The sequence below is a fragment of the Apus apus genome, chromosome Z, assembly GCF_020740795.1.
Source record: "Apus apus isolate bApuApu2 chromosome Z, bApuApu2.pri.cur, whole genome shotgun sequence".
In the NCBI taxonomy this organism is placed as follows: domain Eukaryota; kingdom Metazoa; phylum Chordata; class Aves; order Apodiformes; family Apodidae; genus Apus; species Apus apus.
In genome coordinates this window covers 62546104-62573904 of record NC_067312.1, presented here as the reverse complement: position 1 = coordinate 62573904, position 27801 = coordinate 62546104, and the positions used below count along the sequence as shown (strand labels likewise).

Here is a 27801-nt window from a genome sequence, read left to right as displayed (position 1 = left end):
GCAGACCTCCTTACCCTTTCTGGAGCTTGCCTGGAAAGTCAGAGCTGGGCACAACCTTCACTCATCACCTGGCATTGGTCTTGAAAGCACAGAGCAAGGCTCTTTGTATTTTTTTAAAATGTGAGTTGCCATCCTTGATCCACAAGCATCTTATGCCATGAGACTGGTCTAACTTCCCAGCAACAGGCAGCTCTGGGACACTTTCTTACAGACAAAGGAAAGACAGGTGCTAAAGAGAGACCAGAAGACAGTAAATCTCCTGACACAAGCATCTACCCATTGGACAGGAGTGATGTGAGTGCCAAGTGTTACTGCTGGTCAGGTTGTGCTGTCTACACTGTACAGCCCTTGAGCAAAACTTTGAATAAAGTCTTTGGCAAGGCACCTAAATTCCCTTGCCTTTCTCATGCACACAGGTGACCTTCAGATAGTACCCAGGGTGTCTAGTATTTTCTAGGCACTTGCAAAGGGTATGGATGGTATTTTCAGGACTTCAGTTTTGGATATACAAGTAACTGCCTTACAGGGAGAAACCTGTATAAGGCCCTTGACTACTCTTTTCAATGTGGTCCAGAGAAGTTATTGCTGGACACAAACTGATAGGAATGGTGAAGATAATAGTGTCACAGCAGTTAGCACACCTATCTCATGGTAGGTAGGAATGGAAAGAAAGGCAGGAATATTTTTTTACTTTTGAATTATGATGTACTCTTTCCATCTATCAACTATCCTTTTCCAGCCTGTTGTAACAGAATAATTACTGCAGTGACCTGTGTTTATGACACTGGTGAGGATGCGTATACATGTTTTTGTGTGTGTACTTCTATACAAGTCACATAGTTTTAATGTGTTGGAAGATTGAATAGTAGCCAAATCAGTCAGAAAGAAAAATAAGTCCACTTCTCATGACCAATCACAAAGTAACCATGGGGCTGAGCCCAGGCCTGGCTATAAGACTTATACTAATTTTTTTGTTAATTCTCAAGAGTAGGGATAAATAATGGCAAAATAATAATGGCAAAAATTACACCTCTTATCTGAGAGATCTCTTAGTTTCCACTTAATTTGAGAGTAATTTAACCCCTGACACAATGTAGATCTGAAGAAGCAATTGAAAAATCCTCACACAATTAGATGTCACCAGTGAAAACTGAATCAGTGTTTCTTTTTATTTCTGATGTGTGGGTACATTCATTTTAATTGTAAGGAGCAATGCTGTACTACAACATTCAACCTCATCAAGCACAAGACATCATTCTACCACAAGGTCCCCCTATATGATTTGCCTGGGTTGGGGTTGCAAACAGAATTGTTCTAAATTTCACAATCCATATGAACATCAATTTTTTTTTAATATTTCTAAGGTACTGGGTTTTCTGAGTTTGGTTAGGTAGACCTCACTGTCACTGGCCTGCTTGTATGCTTCACAGTTCTTTCAAAACATTGACATTCAGGATTTAGACAGAATTAGATTAATTCCCAAGTTTATGTCAACTTCTGTGAAAAGCTTTGAGTGAACAAAATATCAAGGGTCTATTTTTTGAAAAAAAAAAGTCTCTATTTGATATTTTAAGAATAAATGTTTTTAAAACTACTTTTCCCCAGTTTTGCATTTCAGTAAGAAACAATGAAAAACACCTGGAATGTCCCAATCTGAAAGAATTTTTCCATTAATTATTTTTGTTATACTCCTGGATATTAGATGTCTGCATAACCCTGGTTCTGTAGGCAAGTCCCTCGACTATTTAATTTGGCTGAAATGAAAGAGTCTAGGGGGAGGAAGAATTTATGAAAATGGACAATAATTTTTCTTTTTTCTCCTGCCTTTTAAATTTGCTTAAGAGCTTGGCTTCCAGACTAGCAGCCATAATGGAGACTTCAGTAAGATAAGAATACACAAAAACTTTACAGTAGTGAGGCTGACTTGATAGGTTGTGATGACATGAAAAGAAATCCTTTCTAACTGGACCTGCAGTCCAGGCAATGCAGCTGAATCTTTGACTACAGATAACCTCACTTTGCATTGTTATCTGTAACAAAAAACAAATAGAACAGTCTTTCATCATACATCCAACATTACCTAGGACCTACAAAGAAAGCACCTTTTCACAGAGAAAGTTTTTTAACAAATCATAGACTTTCTCTTAAATAACAAATATTTTGAAATATTTTAAAATATTGTCACCTTATGTTCATCATTTTTAAAACCACCTTCTGAAAATAATAACAATACAAACATACACTTAGTGTCTGACATTGCCTGCTTAATCCATGTACACTGTAATTTGTTGAAATTCTACTCACAAACATAACTGCCTTACTGTATTAGGAACAGCACGACTGCATTCACAGTAGATGCAAGTTAAGTGTCTGGTTGGCTGCCCATTTTCAGCTATGAACTTAGTAATGCCTTTAGAATTATGCCTGTTGCTTTTAAAATAGCTTAGCTAGAATTTAAGTAATTTAGCACTGTCCATGAATGGTCATTCTTTGTAACAATAAAAATGTTGTTAATCAGAAGTATGTACATTACCACAAATATACATTTTTAGAGCTACAGAAACCCTATCTCAATAGACTTTTCTATTTTGCACTTTTTTGGTAAGTGTACACTAAAAATACTTTAGTAAACAAACATTTTAAACCTTAACTGCATGAACAAGAGTCAGAAATACTGTTTTCTCACATTTATGGTTCTTGTTCACTAGAATTTCTTGAGGTTTTTTCCTAAGCTTACTTCATACCAGGTGTTGGACCCCTTCTTTTCAAAGAAGGATCTAAATGGTGATGAGACATGAAGAGGAACTGCAGCTATCTCTTTTTCCTCCCTCCAGAGATGGTGGATCAATTTCTGGATAAGTTTCTGTCACTCCTCTCTCAAATACAAGCACTCCTGAATGGGAGGCTTGCAGGATCAGGGAAAATGTATCTTATCTTACTAGAAGGATGGGAAGATCTGCAGCTTCTGTTTTAGCTTAACGTGAAATTACTAGTTAGCCTGCTTCAAATACTTCAACAGGTCTTCCACACAGAAAGTGGTACTGCTGTTTCTTGAGTTTAAGGAAGAAACTAAATTAAAATCTTACAATAATGAAATTCATCCATGCATCACTGAAAAAGCAGTACAAAGCTTTCACATCTTTTGTTGCTCTGCCCTGCAACTTTAAGAATGGGCGGAAACATGCCAGAATACTTAAATACTTCGGCATAATCAGGGCAAACCAACCAAACGAATCCCAGATGACTGGTTAATTGTCGTACATACCTTAAGCCCTTTCACAAATGGAACTGTGCTGTAGCCAAGAACATTTGGAAAAGGGGAAAAAAATTACTAAACTGAAGGGGAAAAATAATTACTTTAAATGGGACAAAATAGCAGATCTATTGGAAACATGACAAAAACAGGATGCTAAGGAAAAAAAATAAGTGGAGTCAACGAGGTTACACATAAGTAACACCTTAACATTAAAAGAAATCTATTTTCCATTTTGACCTGGAAACCTCTTCCATTAATTACTAAAATCTATTTACACAGCAACTAGATAAAATCAATCTGATTGTTCACACTATTTTTGGCTCACTTTCTATGGGCTCTGAGTATTCAGTGGACTGGTTCTAGAGGAGTCAGTGTTTAGATGCTCTGAGTTTCTGGTTTTTTGCGACATACAACGGTATCCTAGTCATCATTTCTGGTATGCAAGTTCTTCTGTGCTGGATGTGTAGCATTTGGTTTCTGGCTCTGTCCCCTCGCCCCCAGCAGAGACACGTATGGAGGCCATGCTTCCTTTCAACCATATATGGAGGCAAAGGATCTCTACTGGTATCTCTACAGAGCTTGTTATGAGGGGTTCTGACAGGCCCCATGGCTGAGCTCTCTTACATTAACCAGATGGAGAGCATAGTACGGTAAAAGTAGAAAAGAAAGACAAATGAGGGAAAGTAGACAGAGGACAGACAGTCCTTGGAGAACTGGGAGAGACACAAACTTTCTTCGATCCTTACTTGCATTCCAGCTAGAAACATCAGGTAGTTTCCAAAAGAAATAATATCAATACATTAGACATTGATATCAATACAAGATTTTTCTTCCAAAGTGGGGTTGTTCCAGGAATGAAATCCATAAAATTTGTGCCCGTCACAGCAATTTGTGCCAGCAAAGACACAGACCTAAATATGGAAAATTTGCATTCTGCCTTTGAGAACACCTCCTGACAGGCAGGCAGAGTCTTGCACAGCAGAAGGTAAAATCCACCTGGATCAGCTGTGCTATGGCTGGAGTAAGCGTAGAGGGAAAATAACTGAGACTCAGGTCCATGCTTGGCTTCAATTTCAGTAAACAGAAACTGCAGAAATAACCAGAGTCTGTTTAATAAAAAAGATCTTGACCAGATGACTTTTTTTTTTTTCATATATCTGGGGCAGTTGAATACTATCAGGTTTTTTTTAATGATTTTACCAAACTTATGCCACAAGCCAGAGCTACCTTTTCTATTCAAATCTGCTTTTATGTGAAGTCCCATCTACCTCAGCATATAGACATGAAAGACTCATTTTAACATTCTTTCAGCGTAGCCTGTCCCAGTCTTGAGTATATTTTAAGCTATGGATCCCTGGCAGCAGTTTGTTATTGTATTAAAACAACCCAGTTCTCCTCAGAGGACAGAATATTGCTTGGGGCTTGCAAAGAACTCAAAACTGAGCCTGGTTTAATTCTGATTTTAGCCACACCACTAACAGTTTTGTCTGGTAGTCCAACCTTGGCTTTCAAAGGGAACCCATGCCATGTACTGGTTTATGCTATTTAACAGCAGCAATGCCTTTCCCTCTCTAATGTCAGCTGGTAAAGGCTGCTGGCTTCAAGTACTTACTTGAAGGGCTTTTCCCCAGTGTGCGTCCGGATGTGATTGTTGAGTGTGGTGGCACCAGCAAAGGCACGACCGCAGTAGCCACACTTGAAAGGCCTGTCACTGGAGTGCGTAACTACGTGATTCCTCAGCTCTGAAGGCTGTGAGAAAGACTGGGAGCAGTGACCACACTGGTAGGGCCTGCAGTGGGAAAGAGAAACACCATGCCATCAGTGCTTTCTGTTGGTATGAGCAGGAAACCATACGGGTAGGAACATCTGGTCTTCCCAGTAATTGCCAACTGTAGGTATGCTTCTCTGGGGCTTTCTTGGGAGATGCATACCCAGAACTTCATGACCTCTTTGGCAAATTTGAAAAACTTTGTCAGGAAGTGAACAAGAGTCCATGGACATTGTGCTCCACAGAGTATAATTCAGTGAGCTAATGAGACTGCACTACACATTATATGCCTGCCTTATTTCTTCCAAATTCAACATGGTACTCCTTAGTCACAAAAAACTCACATGCTGGAGGTAAAAGCCTCATTAAATCCTCTGTTGGTGCCAGCTACAGTCTTACCTACAACTGCACATCTGATTATCATACCTATATCCTAGGTGGATTTTTTGACTGTTTGCTATTAAATTCTTCGTACTGCTTTGGAGGGATCTAGGTTTTTTGAGATAATATTCTTTCAATGTGAGATGTTGGAAAACATAACTACCATGTTACAATTATCTTTCAGTTTTCTTGCTGCTTTTGAAAATATTTGCATTTAATTAACAGATTTCTTCTATACAGACTGAAAATGCCTTTTTGGTGATTTTGAACTGAAACCCAGAATCTAGGTGTTTCACAGCACAGTTTGTTAAAAACAAACATAACAAACAAACAAAACTGAAGGATATGTTACAAATTTTAATCACAACAAACAGATTGCAAACATATACAAGGATACACAACAGCTAAGTGAAACAGAACTGTTGAAATGCAAATACCATTGCTAACTCAAATAAAATCAGAAGAAACAAAGGCTATGTGTTCCTGTTTGGTAAAAGTTATTTAATATCAAAGTCCTACAGGTTGTTTTTTTTTTCCTTTTCACATTTGTTTAAAGTTAGTGACAGAGTCCTACATGCTCATGAGAATTTATTTAAGAAAATTAAGAATTTTTCTAGAGGGATATTAATGATTTTTACCCCGCAAAACATTTTAAGGCACAGCTCCTGATGTCTGCATTTCTAGAGCCAATGGCCAACATCAACTTACTTGCTGTTTTTTTAATAAACGTGTATGTTTAAATGGCTAGAAACCAAAACTAAAGGGAAGGAGACAATGGTGCCCAAGAATGTACAATTCAATTAAGTGCAAAATAAAGCGAACTATCTCATTTGTCAAGTGAACTGTTTAATTGTGGCTACTTGCATGACTGAACACAAATACTATTATTTTACAGTGCTTCAGAGCACTGAACCCTGATTGTAGAATTTTTTTACTTGATTAATAGCACAGTATTGGTCAATAACTCAATAGCTTACAATTTTAATTACTTACATTTGAAAATCTAACTGGTCTCCAACAAGTTTAAATGTAATACATAAAAGCCATGGGAAGTTTACTTGACCTGGATGATGTGGTCCTTAAAAAATATATGAATGTATGTAAAATAGTATTTTAAGAAAACAAAAAAAGAGGTACTGAATATCTATTTCTCTTATTGGAAGAAAAGCTGTTCCGTCAGTCTTCTGCTTTCTTGAAGTGCGTGGTTAATTTGCACAGAAATTATTTATCAAATTTGACATGAATTTTCAAGTGCTAGTAAGACAAATTTGATTTGTGAATGCAGACTTGTTTGTCTGGGTATTTTCAAGTCAAACACTTTTAAGCAAAAAAACACTTTAAGATATTCTGTATCCAAGAAACATTGATTTTTTTTAGTAGTGAAAGGGACCATTAACATCTGTTAGCCTCTGGTTATCTATTTTTAACAGCTACCACAATAACTGATAGAACACTACATAAAACAAATTAATCCTTAATTTTTTTAACAGTCAATGTGATTAATTTAATACAGCGAAAAGTCACACCATAACTTGACTGTAAGTAGCAAAAATTCCAAACTGAACATTGAGATGCCAAGTACAATGTTTTTCCCCCTTATATTAGCTCAAAACAAATCTTTTGTTTACAACAGATATTACTATATGTACTCAGAATACATTTCACCTTGAACAGATGCTCCAGAAAAAGAGCCCTGTATAACATCACTTCTTGTTACATCGTTTTGGCTATTTTTTCATTCATCCATGTATTGGGAGAACAACTGTTAAAGCAGTTACCCTCATCATTGCAGGGGATGCATTTCTTCAGTCTATACACAGGTGATTCTGATTAATACTAAAATGAGCAGAATACTTTTTTTCAATCTAGTCACATGACATACATTAAACAAAGCTTATTTTAAAACAGACTCTATAAAAGGATTTAAATCCTATAATAACTTAAAAATAGTGTCTCTAATTTGCACAATTGCAGATTCAAATATGGCAAATTTTGACAACTTTTGGGCACTACTGTTTTTTCCAATAGCAAAATAAGTCATTCAATAAGTATAAAAGTTATACTCTGGTTCTCTGGCAACTATTTTACTGTGCTCAGAATTTTTTTCTTGGCAGCAAATAAAATCAATATGTTGTTTTTTCAAAAATGAAAGTGGTGCAGAAGGACTGAACATGAGCAATGCTCGGTTCACTGAGTACATTGACATGGGCAGAGCAGGCTTGTCTTTGATGTAGCAGTTATATCCTCTGCCATCACTTTGGTCTGCCTTGGGACAATGAATTAATATGGTGACCCCTTTATAGCAGAGGTTTGCAGACAGAAGGAGCAGGAACACAATGACAAAAACAATGGTCTTCATAGGATCTATTTTCAAAGATGTGCTGCTAGACTGAATACAGTCTCAGCCCAGAAAAACTCTTTTCCACTGGAATAACCAGGAACATATTGTACCTTCATGAGCTTCAAGTATCCATGTGAATATAAGCATAGCTTTGTCACAGACCACATGTATGTTGATGATCCAAAAAACTAATGTTTGAACAATAAAGATGTCAATCATTTCTTATGTGAAAACCTACATAGGTAAAATATTTGCAGATGTAGAGGCAGATTTGCAACCACAGAAATAATGTTTGATGAAAGAACATGCTGACTATCTGAAGAATTCTTTTTCCCATAAAGTTTGTTCTCCATCTATCATGTACCAGAAACAACATCCTTTCTAATGTCTCCATTACTGTGTTTTCCACAAAGTTTCTTGTAGACCCTTGCAAATGTAAATCAAACCTGATCAAAATCTTCTTATACAATATGTTTATATTATATTTAAGAACAGCTAAACTGCTATATAGCAATGTGCAGATGAGAATGATGTGGTGACAGCCATAAAAAGCAGTTCTAATGTTTTTCACTAAACACCTACCTACATGCTTCTCTAGTTCTGTCTTCCTTTCTGAGCTTAAAGAAAGGAAATGTGTTCACCTAAACCCAAATTATCCTATTATATAAATTACACTCTTGTCATTAACCCCACGCACCATCAAACAGCTGTCTAGGTTACCTGCATGTGAAGTCCACCAGGTTTTCCTAGAGACCCTAATCTGGCACTCCCTGAATACATGATGCCCCACCATAGGAACACAGGCCATTTAAAGTGAAATTCAGAAAGGAGTAACTGTAATTTAATAGTTTTCAGGTTTTATAGTTATCTAGATTTTTTAGCTTTTCCAAGTTTTTCAAGTTACATTTTCAAAAAGAAACTCATAAAGAATACATTTTACACCCCAATTTAGACAAAATCTTGATTTTTTTTTTGTATTCAGTGATGTCTTTTCCTGTCTTACAGTTCTGTCCCTTTTGTACCTGATTTTTGCTGGACGAAGCTACATTGTGTATAAGACCAGTACAAAACCCATGTTCCCCTGTGAGGCTTATTGAACCTCACCACATCTCATGTTTTGTTAATGTTAAGGGATAACAATAGAAAAATCCAGATCTTTGCACCTGAATAGCTGCTGGCAGACAGCTCTATATTTAGACTTATTTGGTTTAGATTTTCCTTCAGCAGAAGTCACACAGCTTTTAGTTATTTATCTTGTACAATTCCCTGCTAGAACAATATACATTCCAAATCCTGAGTCCAAAGTACATCTATCCAATATAGGTTTATTTTATCGCAAGTAACTTATGGTCTGAATCATTAGAAACCTGACAAATCTTGTAATAATTTTCCTCTGAATTTTGAAACTCTTTCCTTTATGATGAACAATATTCTAGTGAAGTCTCCTCAGAAGTGAATTTGCTGGTTTCAAAGGGCATGTGGAATCCCAGTGCAGTCCTGAGTTTCTGTCTGTAGTGTTTTCATTGAAACACTGTCAGATCAGGGAGACAAAAAAAAAAAGAATGCAGGGCACATTGAAACATGGGAAGCCTAATCTTTCAGCTCCAAGCCTTTATACAACACACAGCAGTAAAATCACAGGTGTAATCAGAGTAAGGCCACAGCTGTCCTAATGGAAAGGTATTTTGGAGGGAGGCCTTTTTATAGGAAGTTGAACTAATAGGCTGGAGAACAAAGTGACACCGAAAGATATGGTTAGCTTGCACACAGAAACATCCCTAGCATCACTGTCGCCATGGTTGGGCTACATTCACTACCTCTGGACTCTACATCCCCTACTGCTTTCGTGTTTCTCTTAGGTATCATGGCTGCTGCCCAGAGCACTTCAGGCACCATGCACCAGTAGGGGTTGCAGATCTGGACCCACTGGCAGATCTGGGATCATCTCTTAGAAACGTTTGTGAAGGATCTAGAAAAAGCAGAAAGTTAGTGCACCTGAAGTGTTTTCAGACTTCTGAAGCTGTCAGGGAGAGGTGCTGCTCTGTACACCCTATGGTGTTAGTAACAATGAGTAAAGAGAGTTTGGAAACCTTTGTGAAAAGATTGTCCAAGAAAAAGTATTAAATTTAGCATATTGAATTTACTTTAATTGAGCAGTGTCCCTTAGCCACTCTGTAAATAGAAACAGAGAGCTCTTGCTCACATTTACTTTTTGTAGGCCTGTTTTAGGAGATGTTTAAATTAATTAACAGACTTGGGAAGAGCATCAAGGTCAAAGACACAAAACTAATAAAGAAAAAAATGAGCACACAATGCGCCAAGCTATGATCTTAGAGAAAAAGATCTATTAAATTGGAAACTTCAGAGTCCTGTTTTTTAAAAAAGTAATAAACTCACAGAGCTACAGCTAAACATGAATATAATAATATCTTTTGAGTAAACAAGAATTGGGAGGGTCAGATAATATCCACAATCTGACAGCCACAGAAACACTTATACAGCATGTTTTCTCTGAAATTTTCAGCTTAAGTACATAGCAACCCAGGAGAATATATATTACACAGATGTACATTTTTTATATTAAAACGTGCCACAGACAGTTCTTGAGAAATGCAGATCTGCCTTCCCACAATGCCAATACATCCTGAGTCTGGTGATCATAGTGAGAAAGAAGAAAGATGTCATTAAAAGAGACTGTGTCATTATCAGAAAAGTGGTTGCTGTTTTAAAAAAACAATAATTAAAAACATTGCTCAAAAAATTCTTTACTGTGATCTAAGGCTTTTGGTTACCCCTTTCTGGAGCCCCCCACATAGGATTGCTTGGAAATTCTGCAGCAGGGAAAAGAAAAAAACAAAAACAAAACCAAAAGGCAAGAAATAGTTGCTCAAACTACTTCTGTCTGGGTAAGGCTTAAAGAAGTCCCCCAAGGCTCAGAAAGTCCCAGAATTCAAATTTTAATGGATTTAAATCTTCTCCTTCCACTGCAACTCCAATTACCATTAAGTTTGAAGAGAAGCCCTACAAAAATGTAACAAGTTAGAAATATTTAATCAGAAAGAGAGAAGTAAACTGTAAGTGCGAAAGTAAATAAAGTCAGTTTTTATTGAAATTAAAATCCTAATCTTAATCTAAAATAGCAAACACAATAGACTATTTACATAACTTTCACTATTTTGGATTAAACCTTTTAAAAATTATTTTTGTTTATTAAATCATCTTCCTGCTAAATAGAGCCGTTTTTTTTCTTACTGCCTAACAGAATTAAGTATAATTTGGCCTTCTTTAATGTCTGCTCTTATTCTGAACCCAACTGGCTTTAAAGTAATTTCTTTTTTTAATTTATCAATCCCCAAGTAGTCTGCTTTTTCTCAAATTTCTGTCCATGAATTGGACTCCTGTACAGAATCAAAGATGTTTTTGTTGCACCTTGTGCAATCAGCTTTGTTGAAAAACAAATATCAAGCCAGAATAGAGAGTCTAAAGTCATTTCCCAGAGAAGACAGGTCCTGCTGCTTCAGTCGCATCAAAGATACAGTGGCTGATGTGCTCACAAATTGCTGACAATAAATGGGGAGCTGTTTACCAGCCAGAGTGGTGCTGCAGATGTAATTTAGAAAATACAAATCAGAGAGTTGCATCCAGTACTTCAGGTTGGCAAGCAGGTATTCTTTCAGAAAATGTACCTTGTTTTCTTGTCTGCAGACAATTTTGTACAACACTCAAGGAATTTTTCATCTGGAGAAATGCAGTATGTTTAAGAAACCAAGAACAACTCTTTTCCAGGCACTCTATTGCTTAAGAGCTGATCTACTAGCACCTGCTAAAAGACAAAAGCTGCCTGTGATGTAACATCAGCCCGTAATGATTTCTAAACAGGCACATGAGGTCCTAGGGCAGTAATGATCTGCAGTAACCATTACCGTGGTAGTTTCAAACAGTGAATGAATTGCAATCAGCTTAAAGAGATTCATGTGACTGACATCCCACACAAGGCTGTAAAGAAAACCTGTTGGGAAACGCTTTTACAGCAGTTATGTCGGTGGCACACCTCATGGGAGCAAAGAAGGCAGTAGAAAACTGGCCTCCACAAGAAGTCTGCAGAATTTATTCAGTGAAAGCATAGAAATGTAAGCCATTTTTCAGTACAGAGGAGAAAGCAAGTGTCACAGAACAGAGAACTTCAGTATCTAGTATTTATGCAACAGATTGATTCCAAGTGTATATTGCAACCTCATTTAGGTCTTATGCTCTTTATAACACAAGAGAAAAACTTTCTTAAGAACAAGATTCACAAGACCAAACAAATCAAAGATGATATCAGTTTAAATTAGCCAGTATCAATATTGAGAAAAAGGTGTTAACTCTTATCTTTTGAATCTTCCTGAAAGCTTCTGGGATTCAACACCTACAACGAAGTGCCTTTACTTATCTCCTATCCACTCCACTCCTTCCCAAATCTGCCAAGTATTTTCTCTAATCACCCTTTGCTTTCTTTACTCCTGGGGAAGATAGCTTGTCTTCTGATCTAGATTATTTTCTTACTGTGCTGCAGGATATTCCAAGGTAAAAATGCTCTACCCTTTCTTGTTGAAGCTGTTCTGTATGGACAAACTAGGTAGGCACAGGAGAGATGAGGCAGTGAAATTTCACAAATCAGTAACTAACTAATGAGAGTGTTCACTTCTAAGGGGAAAGCCTTAAAATCCAGCCATGTTTCAGCCAATATTTGACAAAAAAATACTTAGGAACAAATAAATTTTAGAAAATATCAAATCTCTCACCTCCTACATGACAGACCTAGTTGGAAGATAGACTAATTCTCATTTTTTCTCTCTGGAAGAAAAATTAACATTTAACCATCCCTTAGAGTGCAGAACAAGGGATACTTTACTTGCATTAGCTGTTATCTACAGCTTGATTATTCATGCAGGGAGACACAGGTTCAAGTGAAGGAAAGGATGAATCGAAGCATCACGCCTGGGTGGATGAATCACTGAAGAAGTATGTGGGGAAGCCTCACAACATACTTCCTCCAGACTCCCTGACACAGCACTTTATATTTTACAGTACACTTAGGATGTTTTAATACTGAAAACAGAAAAGTCCATGAAGTTTAGGAGAGCAAAACTTTCAGGAACTCTATTCTACATTGAATTGGTGGTTTTGGCCCACAGCTCCCTTAGAGTGAAATTTATGCCAAGGGCAGCATAAAATTAAGAAAATGTTGAAAGGGATTGTTTGCATTCACAGTGTTAGCAGCTTTTTACATTATATGAAGATTTGCACAGAATTTAGTTTGCCCCTAGTATGCTTGACATTTCCTCCTGGAGAACTGGATTTATGCTCCAGTGTCTCCACACCCACAGAATCACATAAGTATTCATGTACACATAGATAACCATGTACACAAAGAGACAGACATGCATAAAAACCACACACAGACTCACTGGTTACTACTTTTGGTAGTGTTCTCATTAAATGTAATTCACAATTAAATACTGCTTTTAGAATAATCTTCCAGGAATTCAGCTGTTCTGCTCAAACCTTCTTCATAGCTGAAGAAGAGACAAAACATGGGCAGCCTTTTTTATTGAATTAATTTGATTTTTGTCTTTTGTCCTGCCAGCTATCAAAATTGTCAAATAAACCAGCTTTGATTCATAAATAATAGTTCCATTATATTTACTGTGCCACCGGTCAGAGTACCTGAAATTTTAATTCACTTGTTCAGCTAAATTTCATCCTCAGTTCACGGCCATAAAATTCTGTATTGACAAACTTTCAAGCCAACTTTGACTCTAAGGTATCTAGTCAACATTTTTCTTCTGTGTGGATATTAGTTTATTGAATAAGTGGCATCTGTTTTCCTCCACATCACTAGTGGAGTAGGTATTTCCTTTTGACAGCTTTGCACGATTTATGGGTTTGCACGCTCTGAAGAAAAATAGTACTAAGCAAAAAATTCCAATTCATTACCTCTTACTACTTAATTAAGTTCATACACATTGCACACTATAGGTGAACCCTGAAATGACTGTGACAGCCACTGAGCAGCAAGTTAGATTATCTTTGGAAGACTGAGAGACTTTTAATTATCTTGACCTCATTTTTCTATCTATGATATTCATAAATTTTCCTTCTATTTTGTTGCCTCCATCAGATGTACCAAACCATTCTGAAAATGAGATTATATCCTTAGCTATTTCCTTTTATCTGCACATTTAGGCACCAAATGTTTTTACAAATAGTGAAGTCAAGCAGTGGTTTTTATCGGCTTACTTCACACAGCTGCAGATGAATTATGTCATATGGGCTCCTCTTAATAATTGTTTGGTTTTGGAAATGATAACAGCTTGATAAAAGAGGAAAGCAGTGGATCTGGCTATCAGTATATAGAGAAATAAAGAGAGTCTGGGCTTTACCTGTCAGGGTTTTGCGTACACACATGCATCTGTAAGAGGATCCGCTGGGTGAAAGTCTTAAAGCATTGCCCGCATTTCCAAAGATGCCAGTCACTGAACTCAGAATTTAGTTGGCTTGTTGAAGTTGGGCTTGCAAGAACTCGTTGGTTTTTGACACTGATCTGGTTAAATCCTGACTCCAGGGACCCAGACTTATCCAGAAGAGAAAAATTTCTGCTACACGGAGTCTGTGGAAATACTATGGATCGCTGTGGAGTGCCAGGGGATAGTTTGCTACTTTTATTAAATGGCTGTAGGGTGTCTTGTCTGGACATGGCCTCCATTACAGTCGAAGGGACATTCACTGGGAGAAAACAAGAAAAGTAAGTAAGATCCTTTTAATGCCTTTTTAAAACTAACACAATGTTGGGACACATTAAAAAAAATACCAACATCCATCCATTTTCTGGATACTAGAATTCAACAACTTTATTTTAACAATGCACCAAAAAAACACAAAAACAAAAACAAGCCTGAATGAAACAGCGATCTGAATGAAAGACTGATTCTATGACACTGGAATGAAAACTCATGCACAGGGGTGTCTAAGGCTGGAAGGACTCAAAGAAGCCTGACTGAGATACATGCATTGCACAAAGGGATTATCATGTGATAGAAAACGCTGCTATACTTCTGATATCCTGACTCTGCATGTTCCAGTCAGCATGTCCAATTTCACAGACAATCATAAATTTTGAGAGCACAGGGGAAAAAACTCTTGCTTGAACACTCCTTGAGACACAACAGGGCTTAAATATCTACTCCTTTATCCTCTTAAATGGCAACCACTAAGGATATGATTCTATTACATCTCACAAATAGTCACACAGCCATTACAGTGCAAAGCCAGTCACTTCACCATGACTTGTATGATTAAAGGTAACAGCAGTTAGATCACCACGAGACAATGCAAAGTATAGACAAAGGTATCTTTATGCATTAATTTCCCATCTACAAAAGAGGAACAAAAATTATTTCTAGTCAAATGAAGGTTTTATGATCATCAATTAACTAGGGCCTATGAGGCACTCAGATATTTCAGCAATAAATGCAGTATGCTGTTTTCACGAAGAAGCGATTTAGCGCTGAATTTGCATGTAGCATAATAAGGAAGGCAAGAGGTCAAACATACAGAAGGAAGTTGAACTGCTGCCTCACTCCCTATATACCATCTAGATCATGCAGTGAGTGAAGCAGGAGTCCTCTGGAAAAATGTTAACAAATTGTTGTACCACGATACAAAAAGAAGCATAGTTCAGGCCACCTGGGCGCAGAACCTTCTCATGCTCTCTAATTTTGGCATGCTCAACCTCATAACTTTTTAAAGGACATTTTTAAATTAAATACTTTTTATGCATATGCCTAAGTATACATATGTTTACACATTTAGCTACCGTCACAACATGTTTATTATATATATATCTATATATATAATAGTATATATATACACACATAAGTACATGGCATCTACTAAACAGGTGATTAGAAACTGAAACTCTGCTTAGATAAGCCATAAGTTTCTAAGAGCAAACATGAGCATAAGATTTCAGTTGTGAGTTGAAATAATCAGTTTTTTAATATACAATAAACACGTATTGTACAAACCAATGTTTTGTTTATATTCTAAATCAAGCCAGTTACTTCACAAATTTATGATCTACCACCTTCCGTCAATCATAATGATTCCAATATTATAATATTCCTTGCTATTTAATTTAGGTATTTTGAGGTCCTTTCTGGGGTATTCTTTTCTGGGGTATCTTGAGCACCTTATTTCTAAGCAGGCTTACATCCACGGGCTCTCTGTCAGAAGTTTCTAGACATAGAATACATTTTCTATGTCTCTTCACTAGGTGTCTTTTGTAAATTTTCATTTTGCCTGAACATTTTCACAAAAGCAGCAGATCACTTTTTTTTTTGTTTGGCTGATTAGTTGGTTGGTTTTGCATTTGGTTTTTTCGGTTGTTGTTTTTTTGTTTTAAGTTGTATTCATAAAAGTCCACAAAACCAGTAAGATTAGGATATTAAAGTCTGTAAAGTTTGTACTGAGTGAAAATATCCCTGTGCAGAAGGTAAGTGGAAGCTCCACTTTGAGGGTGCGAGTGGCATTTAAGTCATATACTGACAGGCAGCTGGCTCCATACTTGGAGATGAATTTCATCTACTCAAATAAATCTCTTGGTAGATGAAACTCTGGTTTCTCTCACAGCAAAATAACAAGTGACAATATTTAGAGATTTTAGCCATAATGCTTTTCTTTTTAAAGAAAGGTTTTGTAAGCTTCAGCTCATGAAAGAAAAAATAATATTTCTGTATTGTACACTGCAGAGCATGACTATTATCAGCAAACATTACTGACAGTAATTAAATTTCTTTTAAACTTTTCTCAAGGCCAACAGATTTGAAAACTCAAGATGAAAAAGGGTGTTTATTTTCAACAGTTTAATTTCTGCTCCCCTGCTGTTTTATTGCTGCATGGCTCAGTATTTAAGTTGCTGTGAGACATGAGTTCATCCTAGCATTGCTGTTTAAGTATCCAAGTACTTCACCAAAAAAGCACATCTTACATGTAATTGATTAAGCATGGGCAGGCACAGGATTACTTTAGTCCAAAGTCAGTCAGGCATCAATTATTAGTTCCTTTCACCACATAGCTACACTCATATGTGTACACTCACTCACATAGCTACTACATGTCAAAATGGAAGAGAGGTCTTTAACAAGTTTCACACACAAACAGTGAAACTCAAGGGCGTGCTTGGGTCGCCCATGCACATTACAGACAAAGGTTTCCATCATTACATTGGACTGGGTCTGTATTGTAGGCTACTTGCTTAATTTTGTGATGATTCCTAGTGAACAAAAAAATAAAATATTAAGGGCTAGAAGAATGGATGGAAATGAGAATGGCCAGGATGGAATGAAGGTTCATTGTCATTTCAGTCAACTTTTTATTTAGAGAAGCTGGCTTCCACCTTCTAACCATAAGAACCTCATCTCTAAAATCAGTTGGACAAAGCTTTTCTCAACATACTCAGATCACCAAGAGAGGGCTCATGGCCCTGCAATGCGTTACTGCTCAGGCAAGACCATGTCTTGTGATAAGTCTGATTGCAATGGAGAAAGCTGAGCATATTGGTTACGTGTAAAATAGGAATGAATCACTTTTAAGGAAGAGTGATTCTATACACAACCAAGCTATGTGGAGCTGCCATGGTGGGAAATCTGCCTTTTTAATGCACATATCTCCACTGTTCCAGACACTTCCATTTATTCAGGTAACCGTACCATGATTTGCATCACGTAAGTGTATTATCAAGCTTTATTTTGTATATATCAAGCTTACCTTAAATATAAAACCACTTTAATTTAATATGACTTAAAAGACTATAGAAATATAGTGGATTAGATATGAATTCTGGCTTACACAGGTAGCAATGCAAGAGAGAACTTACAATTTTCATCTTGTGCAATGCACTGGAGAGGTATTCCAAAGAAAGATGTGTAGCTGTCATTGTACCACACCAACAGTTCTGTCCCCCTGGGGATATCTATACAAGCCCGGTAGAATATATTGGACCTAAGCAAGATAAAAAGAAAAAAAAAACAAAAACAACAAGCTAATTGAGGAATGGATGATTATTTTCTTATCATACACAGTCTTGCAGTAGAAATTTATTGTTTTGGGAGCATTGCAGATAACTAAATTAGTAACTTACTGATTGTTTTAAAGTAAAATTTATCATTAGGCAAGGACTTTGCTCCCATGGCACAGAGCAGCAAAGAGCTTAAAAGCACTTTGCATCTGGCATGTTTTAAACACTGAGATTTTTCAATCAGCAAGGCTTCATGAAATAAAGACAATGTCCCTTTTAAAATGATTTTAGAAATGCTACACGGTACAGCATCAGGGAGTTATCCACAGTTCAGTAAGTTCAGCCATTTAAACACTTTGCATTTGTAATACTAAGTTAATGTATTTTAGAGGTAAATAGACAAAAGTTCTTTCACACGAACAAGCTCTTTTAGCAGGAGTTTTGAAGGAGCATGAAGTTGCCTTTCATTACAGCAATATAGCACCAGAAAGACAGATCTTGGATTGTTGAATAAAATAAAATTTTGGCTTAAGGAAATAAAAAAATTAAAAATGGGTTCATCTGGACATACAGCCATAAATTCTTCCAGTGTGTGCAACATGAGGGTAATGGTAATGATCCTTCCGTTAGTATAAATTTGTGTCACCTAAATGTGACATATTATCACATCACTCTTTGGGAAAAGACTGTGGATATTCCCAGACCACTGAAAGGGGAGTTGAGGCGGGGGGGAAATGAAAAATCCCAGAGTCTCTAGCATAAAATCATGAGTCTTATCCTGATCTTGCACTGATGTGAAATAGCTTCAGAGCAGTACTTCAGCAGTTAACAGATTTACATGGGGGCAAAACCTACAAGATTAGAATCTGGCACAAGATAAAATAAAATTGTTATCCCTTTCTGGTGGCTTTTCCTTTAGGAAAAAGTGGAACAGTAAAACACACTCCAATGAGATGGTTAGAAATTCAATATATACAAGAACACTCCACTCTCTCTGAGGGATTACATACCAAAATGATACAGTCAAAGTACCAAGAAATGACCATTTTTTATAACAGCTTATGTAAGGCAAAAAAAAACATCTAGAGAACAAAAAGGAAAAAAAAAAAAAAAGAAAGAAAAAAAGAAAGGAAAAAAAGGTTAGGACTCAACTGGTTTCCTGAGTGAAGAATTGCTACAAACGTTAGCCTGAAGTTCAAGATAAAAGTGTTTAGGGTTGGGAGAGCTTAAATTTAGACTTTCTATAAAGAATTGGCTGTAGCGATGCAATTTGTTCCTTGTATAACACTGCAGACATAAGGAGAATCCTTTACCACATTTTTCATGGCAGTGAGATACGCACTTGTCAACATATTTTGTCACCGCAAAGTGGCTCTTGGCAACAGGATCATAAAGATCAATAAAAAAGTGCAGATTCTCAATATTTTACTAGCAGCTGCAAAAATTTCATTTATCTTGTTATTTTCCTCGCTTACTGCCACCCTGTCTCAGGAGGGCACTGCTAGCTAAGCAGAACCTTTTTCCTACCCTTCTATGAATATCTGACAAAACCTCTCCACTTTGTGTCTCCCCCCCTCTTTCCCTCCTCCTCTCGTCTCTTCTTCTCCCTCTCTTTCTTCCCAGAGCTGCGCATTTCATTAATTCTTTCCACTGTTACATAAAAATGAAAATCTGAGCCACACTATAAATTACCAGCATCTCCTAACTTGAGAAAAATTGAGTCTACTTTGTACTTCACCCTTGTAACATTTCATCTCTCAGTTTGGCTTCCCCTAACATAAACACAGCAGCCCGGCAAATGAATGTGCTAAAACCAAATGACACGCTTTGCCGCTGAAAGAGCAGAACTGTTTTTGAGCAATGGGTGGTCTGTGAGGCTTGGAGTAGGCAGGGAAAAAAAGTGTAAGCGTACACCGTCCCTTACAAGCGTGCAGACCTTCCAAAACTTGCAGAAATCTCTGCATGCTGAAGTACATCAAAGGGATTTTTCCCTTTTCGGATAATATTTCCTTTGCTGACATGTATTTAGTATTGTGGTTGGATGACTCATAAAGATAGCTTCATGGCGTCCCAACGCAGTTGAAGCAGAACACATGCCAACAAACATTATTGTCAGCCTCAAAATAAAAACAAAACGTTCAGCTAAGGGTCAATCAATCATGAGCACTTTGAAGAAAATTCCATTTAGATATTACAAATCATAACAGAATGAATTTAAACCAGCTGACTTTCTGTGAGGAGGACGTCCATGTACAATAAAAATTAGGCTGGTTTTTCAGTGTCCAACTTTTCTATTTTCTTACACTTGGATGCAGTCACTGGTGATGGATGCCAGTTTTTTAAATTGTGTTTTTGTAGTTCATTTTATAAAGATCTGAAGTAATCGAAAACAGATCAACAGAGGGAACTCTAAGTAAAAACTCCATCATGAAAGGAGAGTTGTAAAATCCACTTAATATTGACAGATGTGTAATGGCTTTCTTATGCTCACTTTTCATTTAGATTTGTCATATATATATATGTACATGCAATTTTTTTCTTATTTTTGTACATATACATGTGCATGCACACATCACCACACTGAGAAACAGTTCACAAGATACCTATGAAAATACTCTTTCATAACAGCAATCTTTATTCATTATGCAGTATGTTTATTTAAAATCTGATGGGATTTTATCTATAGATATCAGATATTTAAGGCTATAATAAAAGATTTGTAATGTATAAATAGGATTTTTTATTTTTTTTTTTAACTGAGGCATTATTTAGTTAACTGGCCAGAGAATAAAAAAGCCCAAAATGCAATTGAACAATTTTACCATTGTTAAATTGAAACCCTATGGGATAATCAAACTTAATATAAATTTCATTTTAGCTTGCTTTTGTATGTTTTATTTTTAATTTTAAAGGTACTTTAAATAAGTTTAAGATTCTTCCTAAAGAAAAGAAATTCCACTCTCCAAAGCAACTAGCGAAAACAGGGATTGCTCACTGCGACTGGCAAGCCTGGGGCATTCTTTGATGTGTTTTCTACCACTTTTAATAAGGCCAAGCAGTTGCTTCTGATTCTGAGGCAAAAGGTTTGTTTATAGCTGAGATCATGTATTTATGTAATGCATTGTCTGGGTTTTTCTGCATGTTTGTAAGTACAAAGTAAAATGCACCATAATTTCTTTACTTTTCTCTTCACATTTTGACCTTTTCTAGCCAGCAATACAAAAGGCACAAGCACTAGCCATCCTGTCTAGCAGGTGCATCTTTATTAAAGGGTAGAAGATTGCTTTCATTGGCTTGCTTTGGGTCAGAACATTTGAAATGTGCAGAGGGCTCTGTGCAGTGTGGGGGTCATGCAGGTGGCACAGAACTGTACTTGTTCCCAGGAGCTGCAGCTCTAGCATACTTACAGCAACAGCCTCATCTCAGGATAGCCAAAGTTAAACCCATCCTCTCTGCACTCTGCAGCTTTTGTATTGCCCCAAACAAGCACATTCACAAAAGCCCTGCTGCTGTCTTTGCAATCAAAGGTAATGGTGTCAGACTGAGTTTTCACTAAAAACATTTCCATTTTGTCGCATTGAGTAAATAAAAATATACTTTACCTGTACTGAACCACTGTTAAGTTTTGCTCCCCACAGTGCCTTGCACATCGGATATACCTCATCCAGCTTGACTTACTGGGTTCTCCACCATCAATAAAGTGCTGCAGTGTCCCATCTTGGTCATATATCTAGGAGATATGTCACAAGGTCAAGTAGTTAGAACAAATAATCAGCAATCATTTTCACTACTTTGCTGGTGTCTCTCCGTGCCTTTTCCAGGAATGTATTGCCATGAGATTTGTCATTGTATACTGGTGCTCTTAGAAATCTACATGGAATGGCAGAAAAGTATTTTGGGGGATGAAAGTTTATCATGTTTCTTTTATCAAGCCAATCTTTTTGTATTAAACATATTTGTGGTGTCTCAAAGATGGGCCCATGTTTCCCAAAGAATATTTAACCTATTTTGACAGACTGGCCTTAAATAATGAACTGCCAGATAAACAAGAAATCTGGATGTAAAGCCTGTGTTGAAATGGCTGGAACATCTGAACAAGGGTCTGTAGTAATCCCTAGTCATGTATCCCTTCCTTCACATCTCAGTTGCAGGAAGAGCATGTACTTCAGCAACCTCACATGATACATTAGGGAGTTGTAGGATTCATAATACCAAAACAAATGAGGCTAGAAGGAAAAAGATAGTTGAAGATGCCTTTAGAAGATCCCTTGAGACACATAATTTTTTTAAGTAGTAAATGAGCAATCAGTCCTGAGGGAATCATGGTTTCCCTAATAATGACATGTCTGCTAAGAACATGAGAGCCAGTTATGGTAATTTTTAAAAAGATGATATTATGTCTCTATTCGGCACCGGATGCTCCCTCTGAAGCTGAAGAATAAAATTGCTCTGGAGGCTCTGAAATCAAAAGGTACAGGTTTCAGGCACACCTGCCTTTCTGACTGCTTAAGAAATGTAATCTAGGAAGTGCTAATCCTAGTAAAAGCACATAATCTCACTAGATTTTCACGTGTTAAGCAACTGCTCTGTTAAACTTCAGAAATGCATCTGAACAAGTAGGTGTTTATCTAAAGCAAGAATGACCTTCAGATCTTTTGTCACTCCACAGATGCCATCTACTTTAGTAATCCTACCCCAAAAATGTCATCCCTTTTGAAACTGTTTGAGCCTAAATTGATGTCTTCTTGAAAATATTAATTCTGCTAACTAAAGAGGACGCACAGTTATTACACTGAACAGATTATTTCTAGATAACAATCTTGCTTTTCTACTTCAAGATCAAAAGAATAATCTCAGAAATTATAGGCCTACATTAAATATTTCAGATTTATTGAAAGAGTGTTTCTTACAATGCACATAAAAACATACACAGGAATCAGACCTAGCTCTTTACTCCACTACATGACAATCTCAAATTCAGGGTAAAGTCTCACTTTTGCTTTTGACCAAGTGGGACTGAGAGTAATCAGAAACAATATAGCTATTACTAGAGCATGAATGACAGGGAAATCAAATGTCTACAGAGATTCTTATCATTTGTTCCTGAGTGCCTGTGACCACATCCTGGCTGGATGCTCCTGGGTCAGAGAAGCAAGATGCTACCCCAACATGCACTAAGTAGTGGAATAGAGTCAGAAAAATCAGGAGTCCTCAGAGGCAAAAAAAAAAATACTCCAATATCAGGTATTTTATTTTTTTTTAATATATGGCAGCTTGTTGATTATCAGCAAGGATCTAGTCTTATGTAAACACATTAATGTATATTGAATATATGAGCTGAGTATGTTAAACAATAAAATTCTGTAATCAAAATGGAAAAAAAAATACAAGAAATTAGCCTAAAAAGAAGGAAGAGAAGGAAAAAAACAATGACTAACTGTGCTTGGCTTGGAGTATGTGGGCAATATCTCTTCAGTCTAGCACAGTGTTTATTATCTATTCATTTACATGGTGCTTACTAATGTAACAATATATGGCTTAATATGAGGCAAGAATAATTCTCATAAAGAACAGCTCGCTTCCTAATCCCTAGATGATATGAAACAGGAAAGTCAAAGAAGACTGCTATAATCAGTACTGACAGCTATATCTGGACACACAGGGACCTGCTCAGAACTTTGTGTATATGGACAATCATGAGCTGACATGAGAGATTAAAGGCTGCCATGAAAATGCAGTACTGGAGCTCTCTCAGGCCTTGGCCTGGAGTAGGAAGGACTACTCTACAAGCAAGACTAAGTATTTTCAAATGCTTTATTCTTTCAAACACTGATGCAACAGCAACACTACCCTCTCCTTTCCCTAGGGGGATATTACTTACATGGCAAACAAAGCTGTAGAGTCAGAATCCATCCTACAGCATTCTTAGCCCCGTTCTTACAGGAATGAAAACCCAGCTGTTAAGAATGGAGAAACCCTAACTTTAGAAGGGAAACACTTCATTGTATCTGTTTATTTGTCAACTTGCATAATACAGGTTGAAATCTGGAAAAAAACAACTGATATCATTATTAGTATTTATGCTGCCATCGTTCATCAGCTCTTATTCATTTTAATATTGCTTGAATATGGCAACCACTGTATCATTGCCTGAAGAAACCATCATGTGGGTGCAAACCTTGACCTGCTGTAATAGAGGAAAAGGAAACCTAAAGCACAAGTTGTAAACCCTGATATTATAGCAAACTATGTGGATATATGTTTCCTGCATGTCTGTTACACATATATATGTACCTAAACACTCCTAGTTTCTATTAAAAAAATTACTGCAGAATCCTATGATAAACTGATGTTACTGAAAATCTTTGATTACCTCACTAGAACACAACATCCATCTACACTGACATAACTTTAACATATTGTAAGAGCCTCATGGTAAATAAAATACCCTTTCTCCAGTTCCCTATGTAAAATGCACAACAATCTGGATATCACAACAATCCAAGCAGTGGAAAAAAATAAGTCATCTCTCTTTTCTACACTGAAAGCTTGGAAATGTTACTTAAACTGCTTACCATATCTTTTCCTTTTTCTCACCCAAAGTATTTGTAAACTGTTTTGTTATTTGTTTTGAGGTTGTTTTGTTTTGGTTTTTGCTTGTTTGTTTGGTTTTTGCTGAGTTATAAGAGGATGGGGTTTTTTGCTTTAAACATTTCAAAGCTTTAAAGTTTCTTTTTTATCGTCTCTGTTCCAATTTTGAGGAATGCAACAGACTACAGGCAGACACTGGAGTCTGATAAAAGAGGACTTCATTCACCTCATTTGACAAGCCTTGTACTCCTTTTTATCTGTTCCCACACTTACTAATGGGTTCTTGGTTATTTATGGGTAGTTTACTGGTATGTTAAATATCAAGAGACACAGAATGTGAAGCATATTATTATTATACAAGTATCCTTTCCATTTCTTATATCCCTTCCCTTAAAAACACCAGTTTACTCAGTAATCAAGACAAAGATATAGACACGTATGACATGTATGATGGAATTTCTCACAGAGCGTCACTGATATTCCTCTTGAGCTACAAATGCATTCCAACAGGGAAATATGGGAAAATGCAGATAGGACGTCAATGCACAGATACCAGTCAGGTTCACCTTCTCATTGCATGTAAATATAAGTTAAATATGAAGGATTTGATGTATTACTTGTTGGATTGTCTATTGATAATTCTTTGGAGTCTGTAGATACCAAAACTTACAATGACAATGATAATAGCAACACATAAGGCAATAATAATATCATTTCTAAGGCTCACAGTGTCTGATATAAGTGATGCTCTAAAATCTATTAATGACTGCTACTAAGTAAAACAAAGAGCAGTTGCTGGAACATCCATCACTCTGGCAACATGCCAAGTCCAGGTAGGGCCATGTAAGATTTAAATAGTATTAACAGATACAGCAGAGTGTTAAAGAGCCTTCTGAAAACTCTGTTACGTCAGTACTGACACAGGCAGTATTGATCACTGGATAGATGAGGACAAATGTAATTCCAACGCTAAAGGCTTCTGCTCCAGTTTCTGGTATAGGTGCCACAGAATTTTAGAATAAAGGAAATCAAATGTCATAGTACAGTTGCAGAGAGAGCGAAGCTATGAAGCAATTAGAAATCATTTCACAGAAGAAACATGGACATGAAAAAATATTAGGTTTTTTGGAGTTCTTACCTCTCTGTCTGTTGCTTTCCTTTGTTCTCTGTCCATGGCCTGCTAAAGGATTCTTTTTTTGGTAATTCTGCCTGGATTTATTTTCCATTTTGTCAAATAAAAAGGGTATTAGCTTACAATTTGATTGACCTCTCATTTTCCTTGCAGGCAGAGGGAGAAAATACTGGTCCTCTGTGTGTACATTTGTATTGCAGAAGAAGCTACTAGAATCGTTTTTCATGTTGCAAGACATCAAAAGAGATGTGGAGAACCACAAAACACGTGAGAATTAATTCTCACCATTAGTAGAGAATCTTGCTTTTTCAAGTTGACTGCTGTTCTCATAAGGTCATTGGATTTTCAAATCTCTCAGTACGAACCTTCTCTTCCTACAAGAAATTCTACTCTTGGCTTCAGTGGGAAGAGTCAGGATAGCAAGGATTACTTTTTATGAATACATATATTTCATAAATCAGCCATGAATTTAGAAACCATGGTTGTACTCTAAATTACTGGGAAAAGTTTTTAACAGTCTGACAAAACTGACTGACATGTCAGATATGTAGCATTCATACAAGTTACATTGTTTTGGAAAAAATGTATGAGACTAAAAGCCATAGTAACTCTGAAAGCTTCTTCCTTGGATGGCTTGGACATCAGAACTGATTGGTGTCTACATTAGCAAATCTCACTACTGTGAGACCTTATTTTTCACATAACAACACTACAACATCTGGTACAACTGAGTGTATCCTAAATAGAAATTGAAAACCATGACAAAAGAGTAAAGTTTGTAAGTGTGGGTATTTAGCAGATAGTCTGTAAAGGTTGTGCATTTATGGAAGATTATAGTCTGAGGCTGGACCTAAAAAGCCTATCTGACCTGTGACACTAGGAAGAGCAACCCTGATCATGTCCCTTCATCACAGTCAGCAAGAATCACTGCCTGACAGGCAAAATTTCCAGTGCATCCTAGTCCTTGGAGTCCAGTTTCCTCCCTAGGGCCCATAAATCTTTGGCTACTCAGTCCATGTTTCTCTGTCCATTTGGGTATTTTTGATACTTGAAATCTACAGGTAAAAAGGCCTAGCATATTTGTCTTCTGTGGTCCTTTCTGGACTGTTTCTGCTATTTGATTACTTCCCTCGAAGGAAAGTCTTATTTCTTTATCTTTTTATTTCTCTATTTTATATAATTTGCTTTGCAGCTTTGTATTAGTCCCCTGGAATAAACTAGTTCCGTAAGTAAAGCTGAGTACATGTATGCTTGGATAGATTGCAGGAGACTGTCCAGTGGCATTACTGGCAGAACAGAACTTTATGGCTATCTGAACAAAAGACAAGGAAAGTTATTTCTTCCATAAAGGACAAGAAACAGCAGTCAGTTACTTTTCTGAAAACCTCCAAAAGTTAAACAGCTAAGTGTATGGTAAAAAATCAGTGATTTTACTTGCCTAAGGCAGTGATTGTTAAGCAAAATGCCAATGGGCTATAATGTTTATGACATGTATACATTATTTATTTGTTGGTGTTTCTAATAATGTCAAACTGAAAGCAAATTATAACGTATGCATGACTTGATAACTTATTTAGATTGCCTTCTGTGTAATATATTGGTGCCTAGCTCCCTTTGAAATCAACACACTGGCAAAGAGCCTCACTATCTCAAAAGTCTGAAATGTTCAGAAGAAGATGCTGCAGGAACTGAAAGAGAGGAAACATCTGACAAAATTCTCTGAATAGATAACTTTTAAGGAGCATAGCTGAAGCTGAAAATCAAACAACAGTTGTGTTCATATTTTATAACTGTTTGAAGAATGAATGTTTTTAAGCATGACATGTCTGTAATATTAGGAGGTAGGAAACAGATTTAGAGGACAAGGGTCCTTCCAAATACGCATCTTCTTCCTGTAATACACTGAATGAGAAAGCTGTGTAGGAACAATCACAAATTGAGTCATCACATCTTTCTAACTTGAATGCACTGGCTCGGTGACTACGTCAGGCCATTCAGTAAACTTTTTAATAACTCTTAGTCACTCTGCATAAAAAGAAAATATTAAATACAACAAAACTCAGAAGCCAACTGTAATGCATGGAAAAGTCTTCAAATATAGCTTAACTAAAAAAAACCCAACAGATTATTATAGATAATAATAACATTGTATAATCATGTCAAGACCACATCTCAAACATTTGAATACTTCGTAAGTTACATACAATTTTTTAGATTTACTGTACAGTAAAGAGGCAAATTACCCTTAGCCAGTATAAAGAAATGTCTACTC

General features: G+C 36.6%; 1 protein-coding gene across 1 annotated transcript in view; it reads right to left on the bottom strand.

The window, feature by feature from the left end:
• PRDM6 (PR/SET domain 6) overlaps positions 1 to 27801 on the bottom strand; it is a 72366-nt gene that overhangs the window by 2079 nt on the left and 42486 nt on the right. The window contains exons 3-6 of the mRNA XM_051643021.1: positions 21409 to 21536; positions 17666 to 17790; positions 14172 to 14514; positions 4869 to 5045 (exon numbers count right to left, since the gene is read on the bottom strand). Of these exons, the coding sequence (XP_051498981.1) occupies positions 4869 to 5045; positions 14172 to 14514; positions 17666 to 17790; positions 21409 to 21536 (773 nt within the window). The remainder of the gene's footprint in view (positions 1 to 4868; positions 5046 to 14171; positions 14515 to 17665; positions 17791 to 21408; positions 21537 to 27801) is intronic.